Source organism: Pectinophora gossypiella, chromosome 1 (genome assembly GCF_024362695.1).
Source record: "Pectinophora gossypiella chromosome 1, ilPecGoss1.1, whole genome shotgun sequence".
NCBI lineage: Eukaryota > Metazoa > Arthropoda > Insecta > Lepidoptera > Gelechiidae > Pectinophora > Pectinophora gossypiella.
This window is the reverse complement of record NC_065404.1, coordinates 13,521,806-13,545,501: the sequence shown is the minus strand read 5'-3', so window position 1 is coordinate 13,545,501 and position 23,696 is coordinate 13,521,806. Positions and strand designations below refer to the sequence as shown.

Below are 23,696 nucleotides of genomic sequence, written 5' to 3'. Positions count from 1 at the left end.
TATTTTTTAGGCAAGATCCCGTGTAAATCGATTTATTTTATTTTACGTTTCATTTTGTTTTAGATACTTAGTAGCTATTTAGATTCAAGCAGATTGATTTGAATCACACGATTTTATTACGTTTGGCTTCTAAATTAAAAAGTCGGGTTATCAAAAATGAGTGGGAAAAACGGGTTGTTTTTTATATTAAATTTTAGGGAAGGTTAGTAGCTATTTTGATTCAACTATTCAAGCAGATTGGTTTAAGGTTTTTTTTTGACTTAATAGTCTTATAGATTTTGTAGGATATGAAGCTGGTATGGTGTTGGTTAAATTAACAAGACACCGAGTGAGGTAACATGCACAACTGCATAGGTACATTTTTGTGTCCTAGTAAGATAGGACCTTTAGTGATCACGTACAGTCATGAATAAATAAATAAATAAATAAGCAATATCATGTACCCACTTTAGAACCCTCTCACACTATCTTTTTTGACATTTAATGAGACATACCGTTTAATTTGTCAAAAAAAATAATGCGACATGGTTTCAAAGTGTGATGATGATGATGATGATCTCTCCGACCGATTTCGGCCATGGCGACCACTTCGACTCCTAGTCGGCACGACGCTGATGCGCCCGAAGATGGCTTGGCTTTCAAAGTGTATACATATTAGCACTCGTGACCGTACTCACACATCGAAAAGACTCCTCAAATATGAAACTCTCACACAGAGAGCTTCGTCATTTATCCTAACAACCGATACGCTATGCTATGCACTCCGCGTCGGTTGTGGAATGTGGTAGACGATGTGACCTCTTTATTTATTTGACTTCCGAAAGAAGGGACTTGAAGTATATAAATTTATATAGATATCTGGATATTTCTTTCGCAAAAGTATGAAACTGAAAATAATTTAAAAAAATACACTAAGATATTCATGAAATTACCGAGAGAAAATTCCTCTTGAAATCAACTCAGATTCATAGTCTAAATTATGGTGTAACTAACACCCATACCTACTTTTACGATGAAACTTGTTATCTCTATCGTTTATCTACTAAATAGTGAAGCCTAAGAAAATATCTCTATTAGTGCTATTTCGAGATGTGTTGTATAAGTATGGACTTGTATCGTTCACTAATTATGCCCTCGTCCACTCATTCCAAAAGCCGAAGGGAGTGTCACTCGGGACGGGACCACAACTAGAGAGGTACCCATTCGATACTTGCTTGGGTTTGTTTGGTATTGTACAAGTATCAAAAATATAACTATTCAGGTCAATGACAATAGTGAATCGTTTAAGTGCAGGGGGGTTAAAAAGGCCACTTCAGAGCAGTTCGTCTAACAAAGCACTATTGCAATTGACATTTGCGCATATAAAAGTAACTGCGCAATGCACATAAATGTCAAACAGACATATTACTTTTTTAAATGAAAAAAATAAAAGTACTTGAATATTTTTCTATGAGTAGGAATAACCGTTTTCATGAAAATAAAAAAGTTTCAGATTATCGCTTGCGTCAAATCGTTTTAAAAAATTAGACCGTTTTTTTCCGCCATTAGGTCTCTATTACGTCTGTATGAAAGATTTATATAGGCTGTCACTGACAACTGACAGTGACATGTCATTTTTCAACCCCCACTGATCTGCCACGTATACATACATATTGACTCACTGGACGCAAAAGGGTTAGAAAAGCTGCAAATAATTAGACGACAACCACTTTTGATACGATGTCTGACAATGGATATGATTAACCGTTTGGTGACGCCATCATAATTATTGATATAGACCAAACAATCAATCATTCCTATTGTAAAAAAACCCCCGATACTACCCTCTTTAGGTATTTACCAGGGAATATTAAACAGCTGAATCGGCGGTATATATGTAGGAATGGTAGGCTGAATGAAACGTAACGCAAAGGTGTGTGAAAGAGAGAGCGACGAGTGAGCGAGAGAGAGGAGAGGATCACTGAATGACAGGGAAATGGCGGACGGGTGTTTTTAAAGAGGAAAACATAGAAGATTATAAAACGTTTTTAAATAAACAAAGTTAAAGAAATAATAATCGTTTCTTTCATGCCCTATCCCACATATATAACCATGCAAAGGGGGAAGTATCCATGTGTCAATAGCCAAAGCTTTTTTTCTTTGTAATTTTAACTCTATATCTAGAAACTAACAAACAAATCTATACAACTCCAGAAACGTTTGTAGATAAACTATTGAGAAAATAATAGGATGATGGCAGCTCTAGCAAATCGTTTTAGCACCTGTCAATTAGGGATGTTCATTATCTAAAGAAAACCTATTACAATATTAGTTACACGGTGCGACCCAATACTTATTTACTACTTTTAGTAGCTTATTATTATACATGCGATAAAAGCCTTACTCTTTTTCTTTTAGGTATTTATGTTCTGGTTGTCATCAAATTATTATGTTTTGTAGGACGTTCAACTCTTTCTCCATCTATTGTTTGCTGTAGTAAGTATAATAAATACCTTTTTTACTATTGTAAGTTTGCCTTAGACGGCATTAACTACTTGGCCAGCTAAACTATAATGACAAGTGTCAGCATAGTAACAAGTATTTGTAACGAGTATAGTAACAGTTATACACATCACTAGGCAACGGTTTTATGTTCCGTGCAGGCAGCGGACGATGCTCCGCGCTATCGATCCGCGCCGGCCGCGTGGATGTGCGAATACCCAACACTGTGCTCAGGTGACGCGTGTTATTACAGATTTACATAGTAAGAACATACCGTCGCCTTATAGATAACATAGAATAAGGAATTCATATAGAACGGCAACTCTCAGCTCCCCACCAGCGGCTGTTCCAGGTTTACCAGATTATTCTAAAAAGAAATTTACATTTCACTTCATGAGAACTTATAAACTAACATAATGTAAACAAAATATAAATAGTCTTACTTTAGTGCAATCTATGGGTCAACTATACTCAGGGGGCATTCAACGCCTTACGCGTACAGTATAATAACGCGTTTAGGATGCTGCTGTTGGGACTGCCGAGATATTGCAGTGCATCCGGCATGTTTGCGCAGGCAAGTACAGATGGCTTTCATGCCATCATTAGGAAAAAAAAACTGCCTCTTTTCTGCACCGGGTCCGGACCAGCTCCAACAGTCTCTTAAACATGGTGGCGGAGAGAATTGACTGTCCCAATTTGAGGCATTGGATTGACATCCATATCTCACACTAGGTTTGTGTCATGTTAATTTAATATGTGCTTACTAACATAGTATAAGTCCTTTACTAACCATTATGGATGTACAAAAGTCCGAAATAAAGTTTTTTTATTTTTATTTTAGTCTTCAATCGTATGGCGTCAGACGTCACAACAGATGCGCGTGTACGATAACGTCAATGTATAGTAAGTATCTGTAAAACGAGTTTTTTTTTTGTATGAAGTGTCTGGGTTGTGTAAGTAATGAAAACTAAAACAAAAGAAAACCTAGTAACAGACACGCTAGTTATAATCGCGGTAAAAAATGTAACTGTCTCTGTTTCACCAGGAATGAAACTAGCGCCTCCGTTTCGAGATTTTGTTTAAATTCAAAAATATCTTTATTCCGTAAGTAACATAGCTACACTTTGACATACATACATACATAAACTCACGCTTATTCCCACCGGGGTAAGCAAAGACTATGGAATTCCATTTGCTCCGATCCTGACACAGTTCTCTTGCTTCCTCCACATTCATCAATGGTTTCATACACGCACGCCGGTTCAGAGTAGATCGTACTAAACCCTAAGGACGTCTCCAATTTGGTCAGTACGTTCTTCTAGGTCTTCCTCTGCCAACCTACCATCAACCTTCGCTTTATACACAGCTTTTTTTTTAAACAAAAAGAAACAAAAGTAAGTACAACATGCAAGTAACAGGCTCAATTAAAAATGCTCCCTTTTACCACCTCTCGACCGAATGTGCCCACCACGCTCGCAACGTTACCCCGTTGGATGGCGAGGGAAATATGCTACAACATTTATATTATGTGTTTAGTTATTAACACATAAAATCTTGCCAGTGCTAATAAGGTAACGTGTTATACATCCTTACTCCCATTCTTCGTGTTGCATTGTTTCTCTTGTGTTCAAGAATATTGTATTTTATTATTAAATAAAGCCAGAGGAAATAAATGTATCCGCCTGTTGTCGAGCTATCTCGCAGTAAACAAAAGGGACACGTTTGATACTTAATTAAATACAACAAAGAAAATATAATTAGAAATTTAATGTAATACTACCTAAAAGCAGATATTGATTCTTCTGAGCTTCGCGCCGTCAACATTTTCAGTTTGTATCGAAATATAATCACGTCGATTCTTGATTTGTTTAATTTTAAAAATTCACTGCGGCATTTCAAACACCGCGCATAGGGTGATATCCAAATTTTACACAATCAGAAGTGCAATAAAGTACTTAATTCCCGATTCTTTACTCTTGTAAAGAAAAACCGCAGGCTTCATTTTGTATTGAAGTAATTCATTTAAAAACAGATATGCTATTTAAATAAAAGAGAACGAAAACTCCACTAAAATACCTACCTTACCTAGGTAGGTCAACATCGTTTCACGGACGTATAACGTAGCCGCGTAGGTAGGTAGGCCTATATAATGATCATTTCGTGAAATGGTCGAACACATCATGAAATGATCAATTCTACGATCTGGCCGCGACATAATATACCATCACATAAATCCGTGATTTAGAGTAGAGCCACAAGTAATCAAAGACAACTTGCAGGCACTATTGATAGGTCGTCCTAAGTTGGATGTGATGAACCTTACAGACAAGGGATCACCCTATCGCCCATAACAAACTATCCATCATGTTTGAAAGGACACAATCCCTGGAAGACAAGCAGTATGAACAGATAATGTTCCCTACATCGTTGTAAAGGTCACCATATTACATTTGAACTGAACGCGTGGATACAAGCTTATGTAAATATTGAGAATGGACTTGTCAAACGCAAATATTGAACGACGGGCCTTATACAGAGCGAGATAAAACAATCATATAAGTAATTAATTATACTCGAATGTGTAACCTGTGTTGTATATCGGTTACTGTAATGGGACGTTTCTTGTTCATAATATGCTTGCTGCAGTGTCAGTTTCTTGTTGGCTAATATATTGATAAATATAGTGCTAGTAAGAGTAAGGCAAAAAAGAGACAAATACTGAGAATTATTGAGCACAGAAGAGGCAAGATGATTGGACACCTAATAAGACACGACGAATTTATTAAAAACATAGAAGGAAAGCTAGAAGGAAAGAGAGGAAGGGGAAGACCAAGAAGAGCTTACATGGAACAGATTAAAGAAAAGGTTAACGTCGTGTCTTATAGGGAAGTCAAGGAATTGGCCTTTGATAGACTGGAATGGAAAATGCTACACCGACAATTTAAGAACGTGGCTCTTAAATTGATGATGATGGATATATTGATAGTAAAAATGGAATTACTTGTCTTAAATATATATAAAAGATCTGTTTGAGGCGATTCATGACGTCAGTGTCGCGTAGTAATGCATTTTTTTGTGGCTGTGCAAGCCAATTCTACAGCAGCAAAATCTACAGCACACTCTACAGAAGAAGTGTCCAACAGGTGGAATGCTGTCGGCTTGATGTCGTTTCCTGCAATCAAGGTGTACTTATGTCATTGTGTCAAAATGATACATTAAAAATATGGAAAAGTAACGTGTCTGTTGCCTTTTCATGTCGAAGCTGCTCGACCGATTTAGATGAAAATTGGCACTCTTCTTCCATCGTGTGGGTTGTGAGGTGGAGTACCAACCTGATCAACCCTGACGTCGGGGTACTACTGAGCCGCCAAAGGCCCCTGACATGACTCATGTAACGACTACGTTCGTACTTACATCAATAAGTAGTAACCGGGATCAACGGCTGAACGTGCCTTCCGAAGCACGGATCATCTTACTTTCGGAGAATCAGGTGATCAGCCTGTAATGACCTAAAATTGGCACTGAGTTTCGCATTTGAAATATTAGATTCTCATCTTTGGGTTGACAGTCATGATATATCAGTAAAAACTTACAGTTAACAAGTTGAATAAAATGTTCTAGACATTTCCGTGCTTCAGAGAGCCCGAAAATGAAGATTCTTGTTTATTAATTAATTGGCAAGAAAACCTCAAATAGAAACTAGCTAGACTTTGGTGTTGAGAAGTAAATAAACACTGCCCAGTTCTTTCAGGATAATTGTCTAATGTTGAAACTGAATGTCACTTGTGTACTCCATAGTCCAAAAACAAACCCACTATTTCAGTTATCCGTACTAACAAGTGACTCTAATTTCTCTTTCAATTCCGCTCGGGTTCGAGCAAATTGCGTTCGACACGACGGAAATTATCACCGAGTCACTATGTCACTGCTAGTCGATGCAACCCTGGTATTTCACATTCTAATCTACTAGGTTTTCATTCAAAGGAAAGTCTGTGTTGAATATACATTGTTTCAAGTTTACGCGGTTATTATCATAATTAAAGCACATAATAATGGGTTCTTACCGCGTTTAAATGGGGATATGAGACTCCCGACATCCCATCCCATTTAAACGCGGTAAGAACCCGTTATTATGTGCTTTAATTGTGTTGATATGTTCAATCATGATGCTTCATGGGCATTACGTAAGAACATAACACAAGCTCACGACTATATCCCAATTGGGGTTGTCAGAGATAAGTCCATCGCAAGACGAACTTCGTACCCATACCTCACCGAGCTTAGATCTGAGAGTCAATTGATTCTTTCAAATACAATTCCGTCAGACGACGTCTTGTAAAAAATATTTATTGCACAGAAGGAACACGCAACAGGAATACAAATTAAACAAATGTAGAATGGGCAGCTTTATTGCTAAGGTAGCAATTTCTTCCAGGCCTTCTGGTCTGGTCTAGTCGCGGTGGTTATGGTCTGTGCTAGGACCTGGTGCTGGTTGTAAATACAAGAAAGGGGCACCAGGTCCAAAACCAAAATTGGTTTTGTGTGATTCTTGTAATTATCACCGAGTTGCTAAGTGTCATGTCATTGTCGCTGCTAGACGTTGCTGTAATCTTGGTACTTCGAAAGACGGGCGGGGAACACACACATATAATAAGAACAAACAAAAGAAATTACAAACATTTGGATATAAAAATAAACACAAACTTAATCTTAATGTCGGGAGAGACATGGATCTAGTCGGTCGTATGATGTTTGTGTCGTATGTTAAGAATAAAAATAACTTATTTCAGTAAAAAAAAACACCCTAATAAAAAAATATATTAAAAGGAGCTCGGTGGCGCAGCGGTAAACGCGCTCGGTCTGCAATTGTTGAAGTTAAGCAACTTTCGCAAAGGCCGGTCATAGGATGGGTGACCACAAAAAAAAAGTTTCATCTCGAGCTCCTCCGTGCTTCGGAAGGCACGTTAAGCCGTTGGTCCCGGTTGCATTAGCAGTCGTTAATAACCACCAATCTGCACTGGGCCCGCGTGGTGGTTTAAGGCCGGTCTCCCTATCCATCTCGGCCCGGGAAGGCCCGTGCCCCTGCAGTGGGGACGTTAATGGGCTGGTGATGATGATGATGACATTAAAATAAGCTACTTGATTTTGCAATGCCTAAACTAGCTAAGCGAAACTTACCCGTACCTTAGGATTGTGTTGGCATTAGTTTATGAGTGTGTGTATCTATGGTTCGTTGCAATTTTCTTGCAACACTGGATTTGACCTGACGTGACCTGACCTTGGAGCCACCGATCCCTAAAAGGTCAGTTTATAGGGTGTAGTAATATTTCTTCACTAAGCAACCTTTACTTAGACGCAATCAGGTAATAAAAATAATCTTTTACCCTCAGACCATTAAGGTCTTAAATGTGTATTACTTACGTATTATAATTTATGTTGCCTTAATGAAATTGAAGTATCTACCTATTTGTCGAAGAAAACGAATACTTACTGCAGGTTTAAACACATACAATGTATCTTTTAGGTTGATTAAAAAGTAAAAAAACTCAAATAATTTAAGTAAAAATAGCACTGATAAAGATTCACTTTTATGTGTTTATTACTATGAATATATTTCTACCGATCGATCGATCGAGAATCGTAGATATTCAAGTTAATTATTCTAAATGTCTATAATATAATTACATTAATTGGCTCGGAATAACATACCTAATGACAATATAGGTATAGGGCAATAATATGCAACGAAATACTCGGGATAACTTATTCATGCAATTCTTGGCCTGCTTTGGCAACTTTAAATTCTCTAATAAAGAAAATAAGGGCCTTATCTTATTGGTACAGAAGTGCGAATTTATTCAGGATCTGGGGGGTTAAAATGACCACATCGAAGTAATTCATCTCATCATCATCAATTTAAGAGCCACGCTCTTGTCGGTGCAGCATTTTCCATTCTGCAATTTGACATTTGCGCATATAAAAGTAAGTGCGCAATGCAAACAATTTGCTTTCTTAGATGAATCGCTTCGATGTGGCCATTTTACACCCCACCCCCCCAACCCTGGTTGCCGGCAAGAAATTGGCTGCACAAAGAGGTGAGAGACCCTATCGTTATACTTTTTTGGTGACGCATCCGTGACGGTGTCCCAGTAGACACTATATTCCGTCACATAACATAAGCTTACGACTATATCTCGATTGGGGCAGGTAGAGGTACATGCATCGCAACATAAACTAAATATCCACACCTCACCGAGCTTTCTGTTAGACCAACGTGATAGGTAGTGCGCCGTATCGCCGTCTATATTGGTCGAGCCAACTGTGTTAGTGAAAATTAGATAAATTAATAACTTATTGGTCCGGTACTGGGGATGGAACCGGCACTTCCCGTTTGAGAAGAACTGTAATCCTTGGGAAGATATTTTCTAATTTTCCTTGTAATACTCGGCTTTATACGTAAGTAATTGCCAACGACTTCTCATAATGAGTAAAACATTTGCTGCATATTTGCTCGCAATGCTTACGTCATTGTATGAACATTGATTTTAAAGTTTGCTTTGACCATTTTTGGATGTGTCCCACCCTTTTCGATAACCTATCTGTTACACCTTTGTCTTACCCATGAGTTCATTTCAAAACTGCATAGAACAATGTTTGCTGCTGTTAATGTGCAGTGCATTGCTTGAACCATGTGATGTGGATCTCGAAAACATGTTTAGTTTTAGTCTCATTACTGTATTGTGTTTGTCTGCCGCATCCATTTTTGCGTCGAAAGTCGTTGAAGGGTAAGTCAAATCTATTTATCTGATACAATGAAATCGTAGTTTTTTTGTTCGTATATACGCCATCACGTAGAGCCACTCATTCGATTAAATATATATTTTATGTAAGTTGCTTGTCCTAGATACAGGCCTAGCCAAGTCCGGAGACCTTATTTTAACAGCCACTGTTTTTATTTGTATATGTGAAATTGCGCATGAAATTGTGTCTACATTTTTAACTTAGTCAACCGTCAATTGTAAAAAAATTTATTAAGTACTGTACTTATTTTTAATAAAATAAATAAATAATAATAATAGTTCTCTTTGTAGTAGATAAGGTTGTGCAATCAATGTTATTATAATTGATAAAAAATTAAGCTTTCAATTGAGACTACTTTATCTAAAGTAACCTCAACTTAATTAAATTTGACGTCAGAACCAAAAGATATTTATATTTGAGTTCAGTTAGAAAACTCATAGCAACACACAGCGCCGGTAGTCAATTAGTTTGTAATTATATTTACTTAAAGTACATGATTTAATTTCTTAGACGGGAAAAATTTATAATAACTACAAAAAAAGTAGAGAGACGACAAATGTCGAAGTCAATAGGTACATCCTAATTCTGTATAAAGGTCCTCGTTTGATTGGTTACGTCTTAATATTCATTTGGGCTTGTGTTCGAAAATAAAATATTACTTTGTTACACAAAACGATCCTCTTTATTTATGACTAAAGGTGGAAAAGTTAGTCATTTCATAAAAATAATATCTGCGCTCGATGAATAAGCTCTTTAATTTGTCTTTACAGATCTCAGCCGGTCTTACAGAAGACAGTGGAAGCATTATTTAAAGAGAGATCTGAGGTGATGTACCCTGGAAGTTGCAAAATTATCAGGAGTTCTCTCAGACAGTCCAGAATGTGCGTGAGAGAACCAGGGTTACATAAAATCCTGGTAACAGCGAAAGAGCAAGCAATAAACGCGTGTGAAGAAACGTTCCAATACGACAGGTGGAATTGTTCACTAGTGTTCAATAGGAAAGCTAGAAGGAGTGTTTTTAATAAAATTTATAGAGAAACAGCGTTTATACACGCTCTTATTGCGGCGTCAATAACACACGCGGTTGCGAAAGCGTGCGCCTCGGGTGACATGACAAGATGTTCCTGTTTAGGGTCTTTTAAAAAGAATACAACGTTTCAATGGAAAGGAAGCGGATGCGGGGACGACTTCAAATACGGGAAGAAATTCACAAGGAACTTTCTAGATTTCAAACACGCGGGCGCGGATCAGATTGGCGAGATTCTCAAACAGGATGTTGTGGTCGGAGTTGATGCAATTGGAGAGCAGATGAGAGAAGTATGCAAGTGCCATGGTTTCTCCGGGTCTTGCACCACGAAGACATGCTGGAAGAGACTCGGCCCTTTCAACTCTGCCATGGGATTACTCAAGAAACACTACCATCACGCTGTTAAAAAGAAAATCGTGAACTACACCACAAAAAGGGCGATAGCGCCTAAAGTGAGGAAACGTACGAACGTAGACAGGAAGAATCTGGTTTATTTCCAAAAGACTCCCAATTTGTGTTTGAGTACGAAAGGAAGGGTGTGTAAGGATAGGGACAACTGTGCTACATTGTGCTGTGGCAGGGGGTTTGTTACTAAGAAAAAGTCCGTTAGTTCGAGATGCCGGTGTAAAATGGTGAACTGCTGTTTCGTCCAGTGTGACACCTGCACTCAGGACGTAGATTATTATGTTTGTAAGTAAATGGAAAATCTCGATAAAGTTGTAAGTAAGTATGTATATTTTGAAAAGGCTGAGTGGATAAGGAATGTAACGAAGTGTTTTTAGTAACATTTTCTATGTCCTAGAATTTATGACTCTATTTTTACGCTTACAGAGTTTACAAAATTGTACCTACAATATTTATTGTGCATAGGTGTCTAAACCTCATTATCTCACCATATACCCAGGACTTACTCCACAATGCTTCCCCACTGTGGTTTAGTAGTACATTTTTCTTATTAAATTACAAAACATAGATCATTATGAAGATTTTCAGGAGAGTACTTAGCGCCTCAATACATTTTAATGAAATCGCAAATCTCGGTATTTATTAATGAATTATTTATTCGATGCGATGTTTATAAAATTTGACACATTTCTAAGAATGCATTGGGATTTTTAGAGGAGCAACTTAGTTACCTCTTACGTCTAGATTTTCTTCATGATCCCAGATCGGGAAGCATGATTCGACTTTCAAAAAGCATTCGTACCCTAAGTACAGTTTTATGCAAAGTTACGATGTTTGTTATACTCAAAAACAATATAGATGGCGCTGTACAGATTTTCCTTCGTTTAACCTTCTAATTTAATGGATAACAGACATGCATTTTTATCTTCGTTTTCGGGTATAAATGATGACCTTTTTTATTACACTCAAGCACAACTACATCTTCCACCCATCATTATTCTGATGAAAATAAAGAGAAGTAATATAGGTAACCAAATTCTATACTTAATGTGATCCCAAATTCAAGCAACAATTTTATATATGCTTCTGCCATTACATTGTATTTTAGAATAATTAAGTACCCGAGTAATGAGAAAATAGGTAATTATCTATAATGTTTTTGGTGAACGCAAGCTAGGAAGTCCGTCATTAGCCTCCTAAATACCCTTACATTCTAAATATAACATGGCCACTTGATTTTATTTAAGCTCTCTTTCTAATTTACCTTTAAAGTTAGGTACATCAAAAGATTAAAACGATCTTGATTGCCTGTTCAAACATCTAAGGAAGTTAATTAAAAAATAATTTATGAGAAAATTGAGACGCAATTTTAAAATACCGAGTAATCATCCAGTTTCATAAGTCAGGCAGTGTGATGGAGTTTTATTGGGTAAGAGCCCTCAGTGTTCCGCATTGGTCCAGGCAAGTAGTGTATGGCATCTGAAGCGCATACATACATACATACATACATACATACATGATGGCCCATTGCTGGACAAACCACTTATCTTTCCAAACATCCCTGTCTGTGTTCTGCAGGGCTAAAATGCGCAACGTGATAAAATTATCGATCGATTCAATACATTTTGTCGAAATCGATGTTTGTTCGAATCTTTCCTTCACATGCGTTACACGCGATTTTGTTCGTATTTTGACAGGACGTCATGACTTATTTGGGTTCACATATTATTACCAAAGGACATAATTATATCGTCAGAAGCGATAAAATGAACGTAGCCCTATTGGAAAGCGTCTAACTCGTTCTTCCATCGTCGTCATTGTCTGCCTCGACGTCGACAACCTTATGGGGTCCAATCAGATGTGACTTTGGCCCACTTGATACAAAAACAAAGATATAAAAACAGAAATAAAGAGTACAATGGGTGGCCTGATTATTAAGTAGGTAGAAATCTCTTCCAGGCAAACACGCGCACGCATATTTGCCTAATACGCTTTATGACGAGGAAACAAAGCAAAGTAGGTAAAAAGACTTGTAAAAAGTTATTTAATGAAATACCTACAAAATTAAATTCAGTAGGTGCAATTTCGTTTAATTTGTGGTCCTGCTGGATCTCCTGTGAGACGTACAACTGTGTAATTTTCATCATACTTTCGGAATTGCTCTCCAGTGTCCGAAACTTGTATTAAAATGATTGAACTATACTTACAAATTATTATTCGAACTTGGGTACTTTTATACAATTGTATTGTGTTGTGTTAATGACTATAATATTTGTTTTTTTTTTTTACAATGCTGTACTTATTTACGCAGTATTTTCAAATTTATATTATACACAATTTTAAACTTTAAGATTAATACCTACATACTTAATGCAACTTGTCATGTTAGATAAGTTTGGTTGTGATACGCACTTAGCGGAGTTTGAACTTTGGGAGTGTCGCTAGGTTGTCGATAAGCTGTGATACTAAGTTGGAAATAAGCGTTGTAAAATATTAAATATGTATCGAAATAAAATACCATAATTATTAATAATTAATTTATTTTTCTGTCGTTATATTCTATTCCCATTGCGCCATCTATTGTTCAGTAGACTAAACTATTAGCTAACTGCCATCTGACGTCTAATAGCAGAACTACTTACTTAGATAGTACTCGAACTAGTTCCAACGTTTGTACATAGATGGCAGTGTTGCGTATAGTTCATAATAATTGTCAAGAGATGGCGTAATTAATTACGATGGCGGGAATCTGTATTTATTATTTTAGAAAAATATTTCTTCTTATGATTTTGTAATTAAAAATACTTTGTTGTAGAATTGGGTATTGTTCTGACCATGCCTAAATAAGTCATTTAAACAGTGTTGCTGGTTCATTCAGTTTGTTTATTTTGAAATTCCAAATGCTCATCCATGTCGACTCGCATTCGCATAATGTTGGCAGTGCAGAATGAAGATGCATCCGAGATATTATCAGGCTAATGCATGTCGATCGAGAAATATTATACGCGTGGAAAATACAGTGTCTTGGAATTAAGACAATGTGAATTTTATTGTTTTAATTTGTTAGGATATATATTTTTAAATGATTTCCTTTAGTTGCGAATTCATAATTAAATGATCCTTGGCTAAGTTTAGATACTTAATTAATCGTCAACTTACGGATCGATAACTTTAGAATCTGGACCAGATCTGTTAATTAATTAGGTAGCTAGGTACAGTCATGAGCAATAATGAATCCACTTTAGGATTCTGTCGCACTAACATATTTGACATTTAGTGAGACTTACAGTTCAATTTGTCAAAAAAGTTAATGTGACATGGTACCAAAGTGTATACATAATATTAATGCTCGTGACCGTACTTAGATTATTTTGCTCTTCTTTTTCTATAGTGTGGGTTGTGAAGTGGAATACCAACCTCATCAACCCTGGTGTCAGGGTTATTATTGAGCCGCCAAAGGCCCTGACATGGCTCATGTAAGGAGTACTTACTTACATCAGTAAGTAGTAATCGGGATCAACGGTAATTATTTTTCCCTAGAACCACTTAAGTACTCTAATCTGATGAAATAATACTACTTACATGGTTCTCCTCATGATGTTTTTCTTGTCCGCTAACCCCATGATATAGGTAATCATGATCTAAAAATGAATTCGAAAAACACTGGTTTTTAGGCCCGTGATGGATTCAAACCTGCGACTTTACAGTGAGAGTCAAGCGTTCTTCCAACTGAGGTACCATCATCATCATCAGCCGTACGACGCCCACTGCTGGGCATAGGCCTCCCCCAAGACTGAGCTTCTGAGCTACCACGGCTCATCAAAACCAAGAGACCACATTAATTATTAACACGAATACACTGTTACATGTTAAAGACTACCTACATCATTATTAAAGCCAAATTGACCCATAAACGATCGTCTGCGGTTTGACGAAGCCAACACACGTAATTGCAAGGCATTATTGACAAAAAAAAGTCTAAAACAGCAGCATTAAGATTTATTTATTTATTGACCTCCCGAGTCAAGCCTCTTACTAGAAGAACTCACACCGTTCAAAAAAAAAATATAGTGAAGTGAGTGACAAATGATCGAGTTTATTTAAATATTTTTAGTTTAAGTATTTATCACGCCCCGAGCTAAAAGAAAGGAGTCTCTCTGCGTGCCATTATTAACAGTACTTATACATAATTATAAGCACTACAATACCTCCAATTGGTATGTTCTTCGCACCATGGGATCTGCAAAAACATACCAAACAGGGATATTACATCTACCGAACATTCGTCAATCATGACTTTTTATTCAAACAAAAATCGACCTTATTATTACTGCACCGTGATCGTTATTATTTGTAGGCTTGTATTGCTGATAGTGGTTTTACCGTGGAAATAACACGATCACCGTAGACAAAATAATTGCCGACGAAGTTTAGAAAAATCGACCTTATTATTACTGCAGTGCGATTGTTATTTAGTAGGGTCGTATGCTGATCGTGGTTTTACTCCGGTAAAACCAAGATCACCCCTAGACAAAATTATTGACGGCGAAATTTAGAAACCTCCTTACAAATAATAACCTCTCTAATGATTCACTTCATAAGCCTGGTAAGATTTTAAATTTGAGTACGTAGTATTATTCCTGATTTTATGCTTTGAGTTTGATTAGAATTTTTCTTCGATATTTTTTCCATGGTAGGGGTTGCCCGTTAGCTAGCCGAGACAATGCCTATAAAAATGATGTTATTTCGACCAATTACAGACCATTAAATAAAGCTTTTATTACAAACAGCTTAATATAATAGTCGCTTGCGATGTTAAATTGAATATAAGTAAATATTTTATTTATTTATAAATTCAAAATTAACATAAGAATATATTTTTATTATACTCTCACATGGGACAAAAAATCTATAAGCAATTATAAATATCGTTTTAAATATAATATAATTAATAATTGATATTTTGTCAAATAATTTATTTTGGTTGGTAAGCAAGTTTGAATGGTTTTGGGCTTGTTGATAAAGTAATTATAAAAATAATACCTCTAAATGGGCGAAAGGCCGATTCCTTATCACCATAAGGTGTATCATATCCAGTCTACGACATTGTTTCAACAGTGGCTGCAAGTTGTCTTTGATTACTTACTTGTGGTTCTGCCTATCCCATTTGGGATTACTAAGTAATAATAAATATAGCCTTATTAATTTATTTATTTATCTTCCCAGAGTAGGCGCATGAAAATCAGCTTTTTTTTTTTTTTGACGTGACTTATTGTAGATTTGCCGCAGATGGCATTAACTACTTGGCCGGACAAATGGGGAGCGCTGAAGGCTCTCACCCGGTACAACGTTTAAGACAACAGGCCTGAGGGTGCCCAGTTGGGCGCGAACCTCGGCTCAGGGCGTCGTCTGAGAGGAAAAATATTTGAAAATGAAAATCAGCATAACCAAAACAAAAAGTATAACTCAAGGAGATTCGTCCAATCCCGTCGATCTCGAACTCCCGTTCGAGATCCTAATATTATGCTTCGGGATTGATCCCGCAAAATTAGACGCGAGATCGGGATTGCATTCCCTACTCTAGAGTTGAAACAACATCTATGTCGCGAAGGCGGCGCAGCGTCCCTAATTATTTATAAAATTAAATAAGTTTAACGACCCTTATAAGAGTGATAATAATACAGGTGTGTTGTAAGTACCTATAAAGTTATTGCTTAGTGTTTAATAGTCTTAACAAATACTAACTAAGACATGATAAGTTAATCATTTGTTACTTATAATAAATTCCAGACTTTTAATTACATGTCTAAAATAAAACGGTCCTGTTGGCTTTATTCATTGGGATTAACTGTATCTAGCCTCTGTGGGTACATAAGGCCTGGTATACTCCATAATATGATAATGCCAAGCGGAAATCAAACGTCATCAGCCATTATAAATGTTTGTTTAACAGGCTGTCGATATGATGCGACGCATAGGGTATATGATGCAAGGGAAATTATGTTGGACTAACTATTGTGAAAAGTTTATCTGTTGTGTTTTGTTGTTGTTTGTTATTGTTGTTGTTGTAAGTTTGTTTGTTGTTAGCGTGTGTGTGTTTAGTTTAAGTTTAAGTAGTGTGAATATGTCTAACACCTTACCACCAAACCATAGGGAGGGTTAATTTAAGAAGATAACTTTTCTCTATTTTCTCGAAGAGTTTGTGCGTTGTGATGGAGTATGCTCCGTACTCCCTTCGACCGATGTAACGAGACTGTGTTCACTATTGAAACGTATAATATACAGGGTGTTAGTGACATCGTAACGAATACTGAGGGGAATGATTTAGAACATGATTCTGAGTTGATTTCTAGTGGAATTTTCCATCGCAAAAGTCGTCATCATCATCACTAATTTAAGAGCCACGCTCTTGTCGGTGTAGCATTCTCCACGCTACATTTTTTAGGGAAAAATAGGGCAGTGGTTTCTCTCTTGCCTTCCGTCGCAAAAGTATGGGACTGCTAATAATTAAAAAAAAGACTACAATTTTCATGAATTTTCCGATAGGAAAATGCGCTTGATATGAACTCAGAATCATGGTGTTAATCATCCCCCTTCAGTATTCGTTACGATGTCATTAACACCCGGTATATAACGGAGTCAAACATTGAAACATATTAAGCCGTTTGCTACCTCCTCTTAGCATATTATCTTATTCCACGTTCAAGAAGTAAAATATGTTACTTTTTGTTTTGTCAATCTGTCTGTCTTGTAGCAAGTTAATTAATTATGTTAAATTATGCAGATCGCGTCATATGGATCACTTCACCGTCTTACACCGTATGTGTTTTAACGGGTTTGATCGTTACTACCCTCTTCTGTATTGATTTTACAAAGTAAGTATAAAAAGGTAAGTTTTCATTAGGTATATTTAGGTAATCTTGACATTACCTAATTTATTAAACTGCCTCCGTGATCCAGTGGTAGAGCGTTGGGCTCACAATCCGGAGGGAATCACGAAAATCACTTTGTATCCCTAGTTTGATTAGGACATTGCAAGCAGATCAGTTCGCTTTGTTATAAGACATACAAACCTGTTCCTAGTAAAAGTAAATATCGGAACTAAACAAAAAAACTAACATGCAAAAATGTAATCAAAAATATTAAACATACCTACACCAAAACTTCGCCGCAAACGAAAGTGTTCGATTATTCAAACTCACAAATAATCTCGACAAAAAACCCGTGAACTAATGAAGAGGCTTTACATCTTTGATATTATCGGCGCTAATAACACAATTTGAGAACATTAAACACGGCTAGATTACATAGTATTAGCTGATTCACTTCATAAAAACTACCACCCACCGCCGCCATACTTGGAAACAGCAATAACCACTTACTGGCTTAATATTACAAATAATACAAAAATAATTGAACGCAATTTTTCAAAAACCGAACGGCTACTTATCTGAAGTGCCAAAAAAACGTCAACAGTCTCTCGAGGATTTAAAAAGTAAAAACACAAAATGGGTATTCTGTAACAACTGTTTAAGATGAATCGACAAAGAGTTAACAGTTGAAATCACAACTATGGATAATTAAGGTATTTTAAAGCTCACACGTTGCAAGTTTCGGTAGTGTATTTGGCGCATTCTTGGGACTGCAAAGTCAGTGGTACGGAAAATTGAAACGATACTTTGCATTCATAAGTATCTTAAACGAGCAATGGACAAGGACGGGAGTGAGCAAAAAATAATGAACAACTTTATAAAGACATACAAATGACATAATGAAAGAAAGAGTTATGAGGAAGTGATACAAAAATGAGAGATATATTTTCATGAAGTGTATTCTTGATTTCTTTTCATTACTTTAACACCAGGCCACGTACGGTCACGAGCATTAATATGTATAAACTTTACCATGTCACATTAACTTTTTTGACAAATTGAACTGGAAGTCTCACTAAATGTCAAATATGTTAGTGCGACAGAGTCCTAAAGTGGGTACATTATATTGCTCATGACTGTACTTATAAGTTTGCAGCAAGAATTTACGGTGTATCATAATATTTATGATCATTGAAGACGTAATGTAATGAAGTTGGTACTTATAGATAGGTGGCATCGATATCCACAGGTTTTTATTTCGACACGATATATTTTTATAGTGAATTTATCTTGATCAAAAAAAAAAACAAAAATGTTTTTCTTATCAGAAATAATATAAAAAGAAAACCATCATTATTTTAATTTTATGTTTTTTTTTATTTTATAAGTAATTTAATTTAATTTTAATAAGGAATGTAATCTAATGTACTTATAATTATGGATTATACCCACTTTAGAACCCTGTCGCAATATCATATTTGACATTTAATGAGACTTACCTACGGTTTAAATTGTCAAAAAAGTTAATGTGACATGGTTTCAAAGTGTATACATATTAGTACTCGTGACCGTACGGTCAGCATTAATATGTATACACTTTGGTACCACGTCACATTATCTTTTTTGACAAATTGAACTGTAACTCTCACTAAATGTCAAATATGTTAGTGCGACAGAGTCCTAAAGTGGGTACATTATATTGCTCATAACTGTACATATAGATAATTATTTACTCATACGTTTGTATATTAAAAAAAAACATGTATGTTATTGAAACAAGTCACTGTCAGCTCGCTCGATTCAAAAGCACCCGTAAAGGAGATTAGGATCGTCTCACCGAAACGAATTATCTATGGGCCGAAGTGAAATATATCGGCGAATGATCAGCTCACTTACCTGCCGAAGGATGTCCAGATAATCCCAGCACAATGGTGTGGAGTTTGTTTGTGACAACGTTTACAGTTATCTGTCGCTATTCGGGGGTCGTGAAGCGTGAGGGGTCTGCACAATGTGGGTTGCGTTCTATTTGTTTGTAAGTTGTTACATAATGTTATTGTTCATTATCGGTGAGATTAATAACTCACAAAAGAACTACCTACTTGTTATTTGTATTGCATTCAATCCATGAAGACTTAGAACTTTGTCGCACTAACATATTTGACATTTAGTGAGGCTTACAGTTCCATTTGACATGACAAAAATCATTTTGTCATCCCTAGATCCTGAGCCTTGAGCATCCGTTTGTCCGAAAATTGAGATGATACCTGCTTCGGAGGGCATGTTAAGCAGTCGGTCCTGGCTACTATTTACCTTGTTTGAGGTTTACGCGATTATTATCATAATTAAAACACATAATACCGGGTTCCCACGGTAAGAATTATGTGTAAACTCTAACTATGCAGTCGTTACAAAATGACCCTTTAGCGTTTTTTGATGTGACTTATTGTAGATATAATTGGCTTATTGTATAGTTACAACATAATCTATTATTTCTTATGCTGTTGGTTTTCCGAAGAAAATAAAATAAAATATGCTGCAGATGGCATTAACTACTTGGCCGGACGAATTTGGAGGGCTGAGGGCTCTCACCCGGCACAAAATTCAAAACAACAGGCCTGAGGTTGCCTAGTTGGGCGCGTACCTCGGGTCAGGGCGTCGTCTAAGAGGGTTATATTTGAAATAATTAATCGACCCTAGTGGGTCGATAGCGATAAGCGCTGAATGAGGGAAAACGTCGAACACGCCGGCGTGGTCGGTATCAGGGTCCGAACGTATTTGTTGTCGCGAGGTGATTAGCCGGCCTCGTATATTACGTCTTTCGGCCGCCGATACCTTTCAGTACCTACGCGAATCCCTAAGCTGGAGACTCTGCATCAATAAGTGTTCATTCTGAGATCAGGGTTGATGTAGTCGGTCACTAATCTCAAAACCCATACAAGACAAGAAGAATAATAAAAATAACAAATCTCACACTTTTAACCCACATACCAACATTCTACATGTGAGCTACAATGATGACTGTATTACTATATGAATGAATAACAAATACTTAGCTTATGAGAGAGATTTTTAATGTATTTTCACCAACAAGAACAAGACGTAAGCACAAAAACAAAACCAAGATACAAAACGTTGTCAAAAAAAGGAAATATAAAAAACATGTAAAAAGACTATAAAATCTGCGAAGAGTTCGCAACACTACATTATTACTATTTATTAAATTCTTCACCTACAAATTATAATTGTTAGAGCTCACTTTTTATTCTTCACCTACAAATTATAATTAATAGAGCTCATTAGCATGCATCAAAGCCATAAGGCATCAAGGGCGAGATTTTGATTATTCAATTAGGCCCGGCCGAAATGCGTTGATAATCGGGAATGAAGCCCGACTGGTTTCTTCATAAGTTAATCTCTCCATTGTGAGATTTACATTTCGAGCAATTGTGTATTTTAAGGGAGCTTCTTATGGAATTATATAGAGGAGATTTTACATTTCCAATGTGTATTTTCGAAAGCTTGGAGTGGGGTAGGTAACCGCAATCGACTTATCTGCCTAAACTTAATAAGAAGAAATAAATAAAAATTAACTGTGGTTCAGAAATATATTTATAAAATGTTATACCGAAAATTGTTATATAAGTGCGTTGTTATATTACGAATAAGTATAAGTTCGGAATTAGAATAGAATAGAATAGAAATGTTTTATTGTGACCACGTGTTCGTACAAGAGCACCAATTAGTAAAAGATAAGCCGCATATGGCTTAACTACTTGACCGGACAAATGGGGGGTGCTGGGACCTCCCACTCGGGACAAAATTTAAGACAACAGGCCTGAGAGTGCCTAGTTCGTCGCGATCCTCAGGTCAGGGCGTCGTTTGAGAGGATTATATTTGAAAGAATTAATCGAACCTAGTAGGCCTATTGCGATAACCACTGACTGAATGAGGGAGAAGGGTAAGTTAATCGGTCTCTGTACCAATATGGTTTGACTGATATGGTTTGACCGATTCGGTTTGACCTATATGGTTTGACCGATTCGGTTTGACCGATGTCGTTTGACCGATATTGTTTGACCAACATGATTTGACTAATATGGCTTGTCCAATATGGTTTTACCGATATGGTTTGACCGATAGGATGCGACCAATATGGTTTGACCGATGTGGTTTGACCGATATGATTTGACCAATATGATTTGACTAATATGGCTTGTCCAATATGGTTTGACCGACATGGTTTGGCCGATAGGGTCTGACCAATACAATCCAAATACACTTTATTGCACCAAAATAAAAACAAAAAGTCTCTTAACTAAGTACATGGCAAATGGCGGCCTTATCGCTTAAAGCGATTTCTTCCAGACAACCATAAGGTGAGGAAAAATGTAAAAAAAATTGAAAGATCCAACCAACCAATACCAACCAACCAACAATACCAACCAATATGGACCAATATGGTTTGATCGATTCGGTTTGACCGATGTGGTTTGAACAATATGGATTGACTGATCTAAACTTGGTATAATGCAATGCATAGCAAGTGGAATTCTGTGCTCTTTACCAACCTCCACGAGAAAAAAGTTTATAAATAATACGCTCTACGCTTTGTGTTGTGTTCTAACCCTTGTATACGTAAGTAAACAGCATACGTCCAGCAGAGATTATACAGATAAATCTAAACGGCATTCCGAGTTAACACATGCGGTGTAAAAATTGGACATTTCCACTGAATGTGGTGCTCTTAAATTATGTATTACTGCATTAATGTATTATTTAACACTACCCGTGTCGCGACATAGTTCTTGCAGGCGCCCTGGGGAGCGCTGAGGTGGTTTAAGTGATAAGTTGTAAGAGATCTGATTTTCTATCAAGTTCATACACTCAAAAAAAGTCACGGTGGTCCTGTGCTATACTGGCTTTATTTTAAGCGCAGCCTTCACTACTACAGTTGGCTCGGCCATTATAAATGGCGATACGGCTCACGTAATCACGTTCGTGTTGCGACGAATTTACCTCTGACTGCCCTAATTGGGATATAGTCGTGAGTTTATGCATACAGTCAAGCCCGTACTGTATTGAACAGAGCTAAACGTAATCGAAAGATAACTTGTAGGCACTTTTTGTACAAAGTTCAAATATGGTTTCTATTTTTATTTGTTTGATGTGGGATTTAATTTCCCAAGCCGAAGGAAAAGCCACCTTTTTTACGTGATTTTATAGTCATCATCAGCCCATTAACGTCCCCACTGCTGGGGCACGTACGGGCCTTCCCTATGGATGAATAGGGAGATCGGGCCTTAAACCACCACGCGGGCCCAGTGCGGATTGATGGTTATTATTAACGACTGCTAATGCAGCCGGGACCAACGGCTTAACGTGCCTTCCGAAGCACGAAGGAGCTCGAGATGAAAACTTTTGTTTATTTTTGTGGTCACCCATCCAATGACCGGCCTTTGCGAAAGTTGCTTAACTTCAAAAATCGCAGACCGAGCGCGTTAACTGCTGCGCCACCGAGCTCCTCGGATACAAAGTTCAATATGTATTCTATTTTTATTTGTTTGATGTGGGATTTGATTTCCCATCTTGAAGGAAAAGCCACCTTTTACGTGACTTTGTTGTAAATTGCATTAACTACTTGGCGGGAAAATCGGGACCACTGAGGGCTCTGGCCCGGAAAATCCAGTCCAATTACAAGAACAATAAAAAGACCAATAAATTTATTACTTACAACTATTTTCTTACACCAATATTTTCATCACTATACTTTGGGGTTTCCTTGCAACGTCTTTCTTCACCTTTAAGAACGCCAAATCCAGCTATATGCACTCCGAAACAGGGGTTCGAACCTACGACTTTCAGAATCCAAGTTTTAATTAATAGACCATCATCTCATCGAGACACGACATTACATACATCTTGGATATCTATTCTAATAAATAAGTGCTATGTTTTATATAAATAACCGCCTCTGTGGTCCAGTGGTTAAGCATCGGGCTCACGATCCGGAGGTCCCGGGTTCGAATCCCGGTGGGGACAAATCACAAAAATCACTTGTGATCCCTAGTTTGGTTAGGACAGTACAGGCTGATCACCTGATTGTCCAAAAA

General features: G+C 37.0%; 1 protein-coding gene across 1 annotated transcript; it reads left to right on the top strand.

The window, feature by feature from the left end:
• Positions 1–9,192: 9,192 nt before the first annotated feature.
• Positions 9,193–11,007, top strand: LOC126370694 (protein Wnt-4). Its single transcript, XM_050015708.1, has 2 exons — positions 9,193–9,266; positions 10,053–11,007. Exons 1-2 carry the CDS (start codon positions 9,193–9,195, stop codon positions 11,005–11,007), a joined length of 1,029 nt encoding a protein of 342 aa, XP_049871665.1.
• The last annotated feature ends 12,689 nt before the right edge of the window (positions 11,008–23,696 follow it).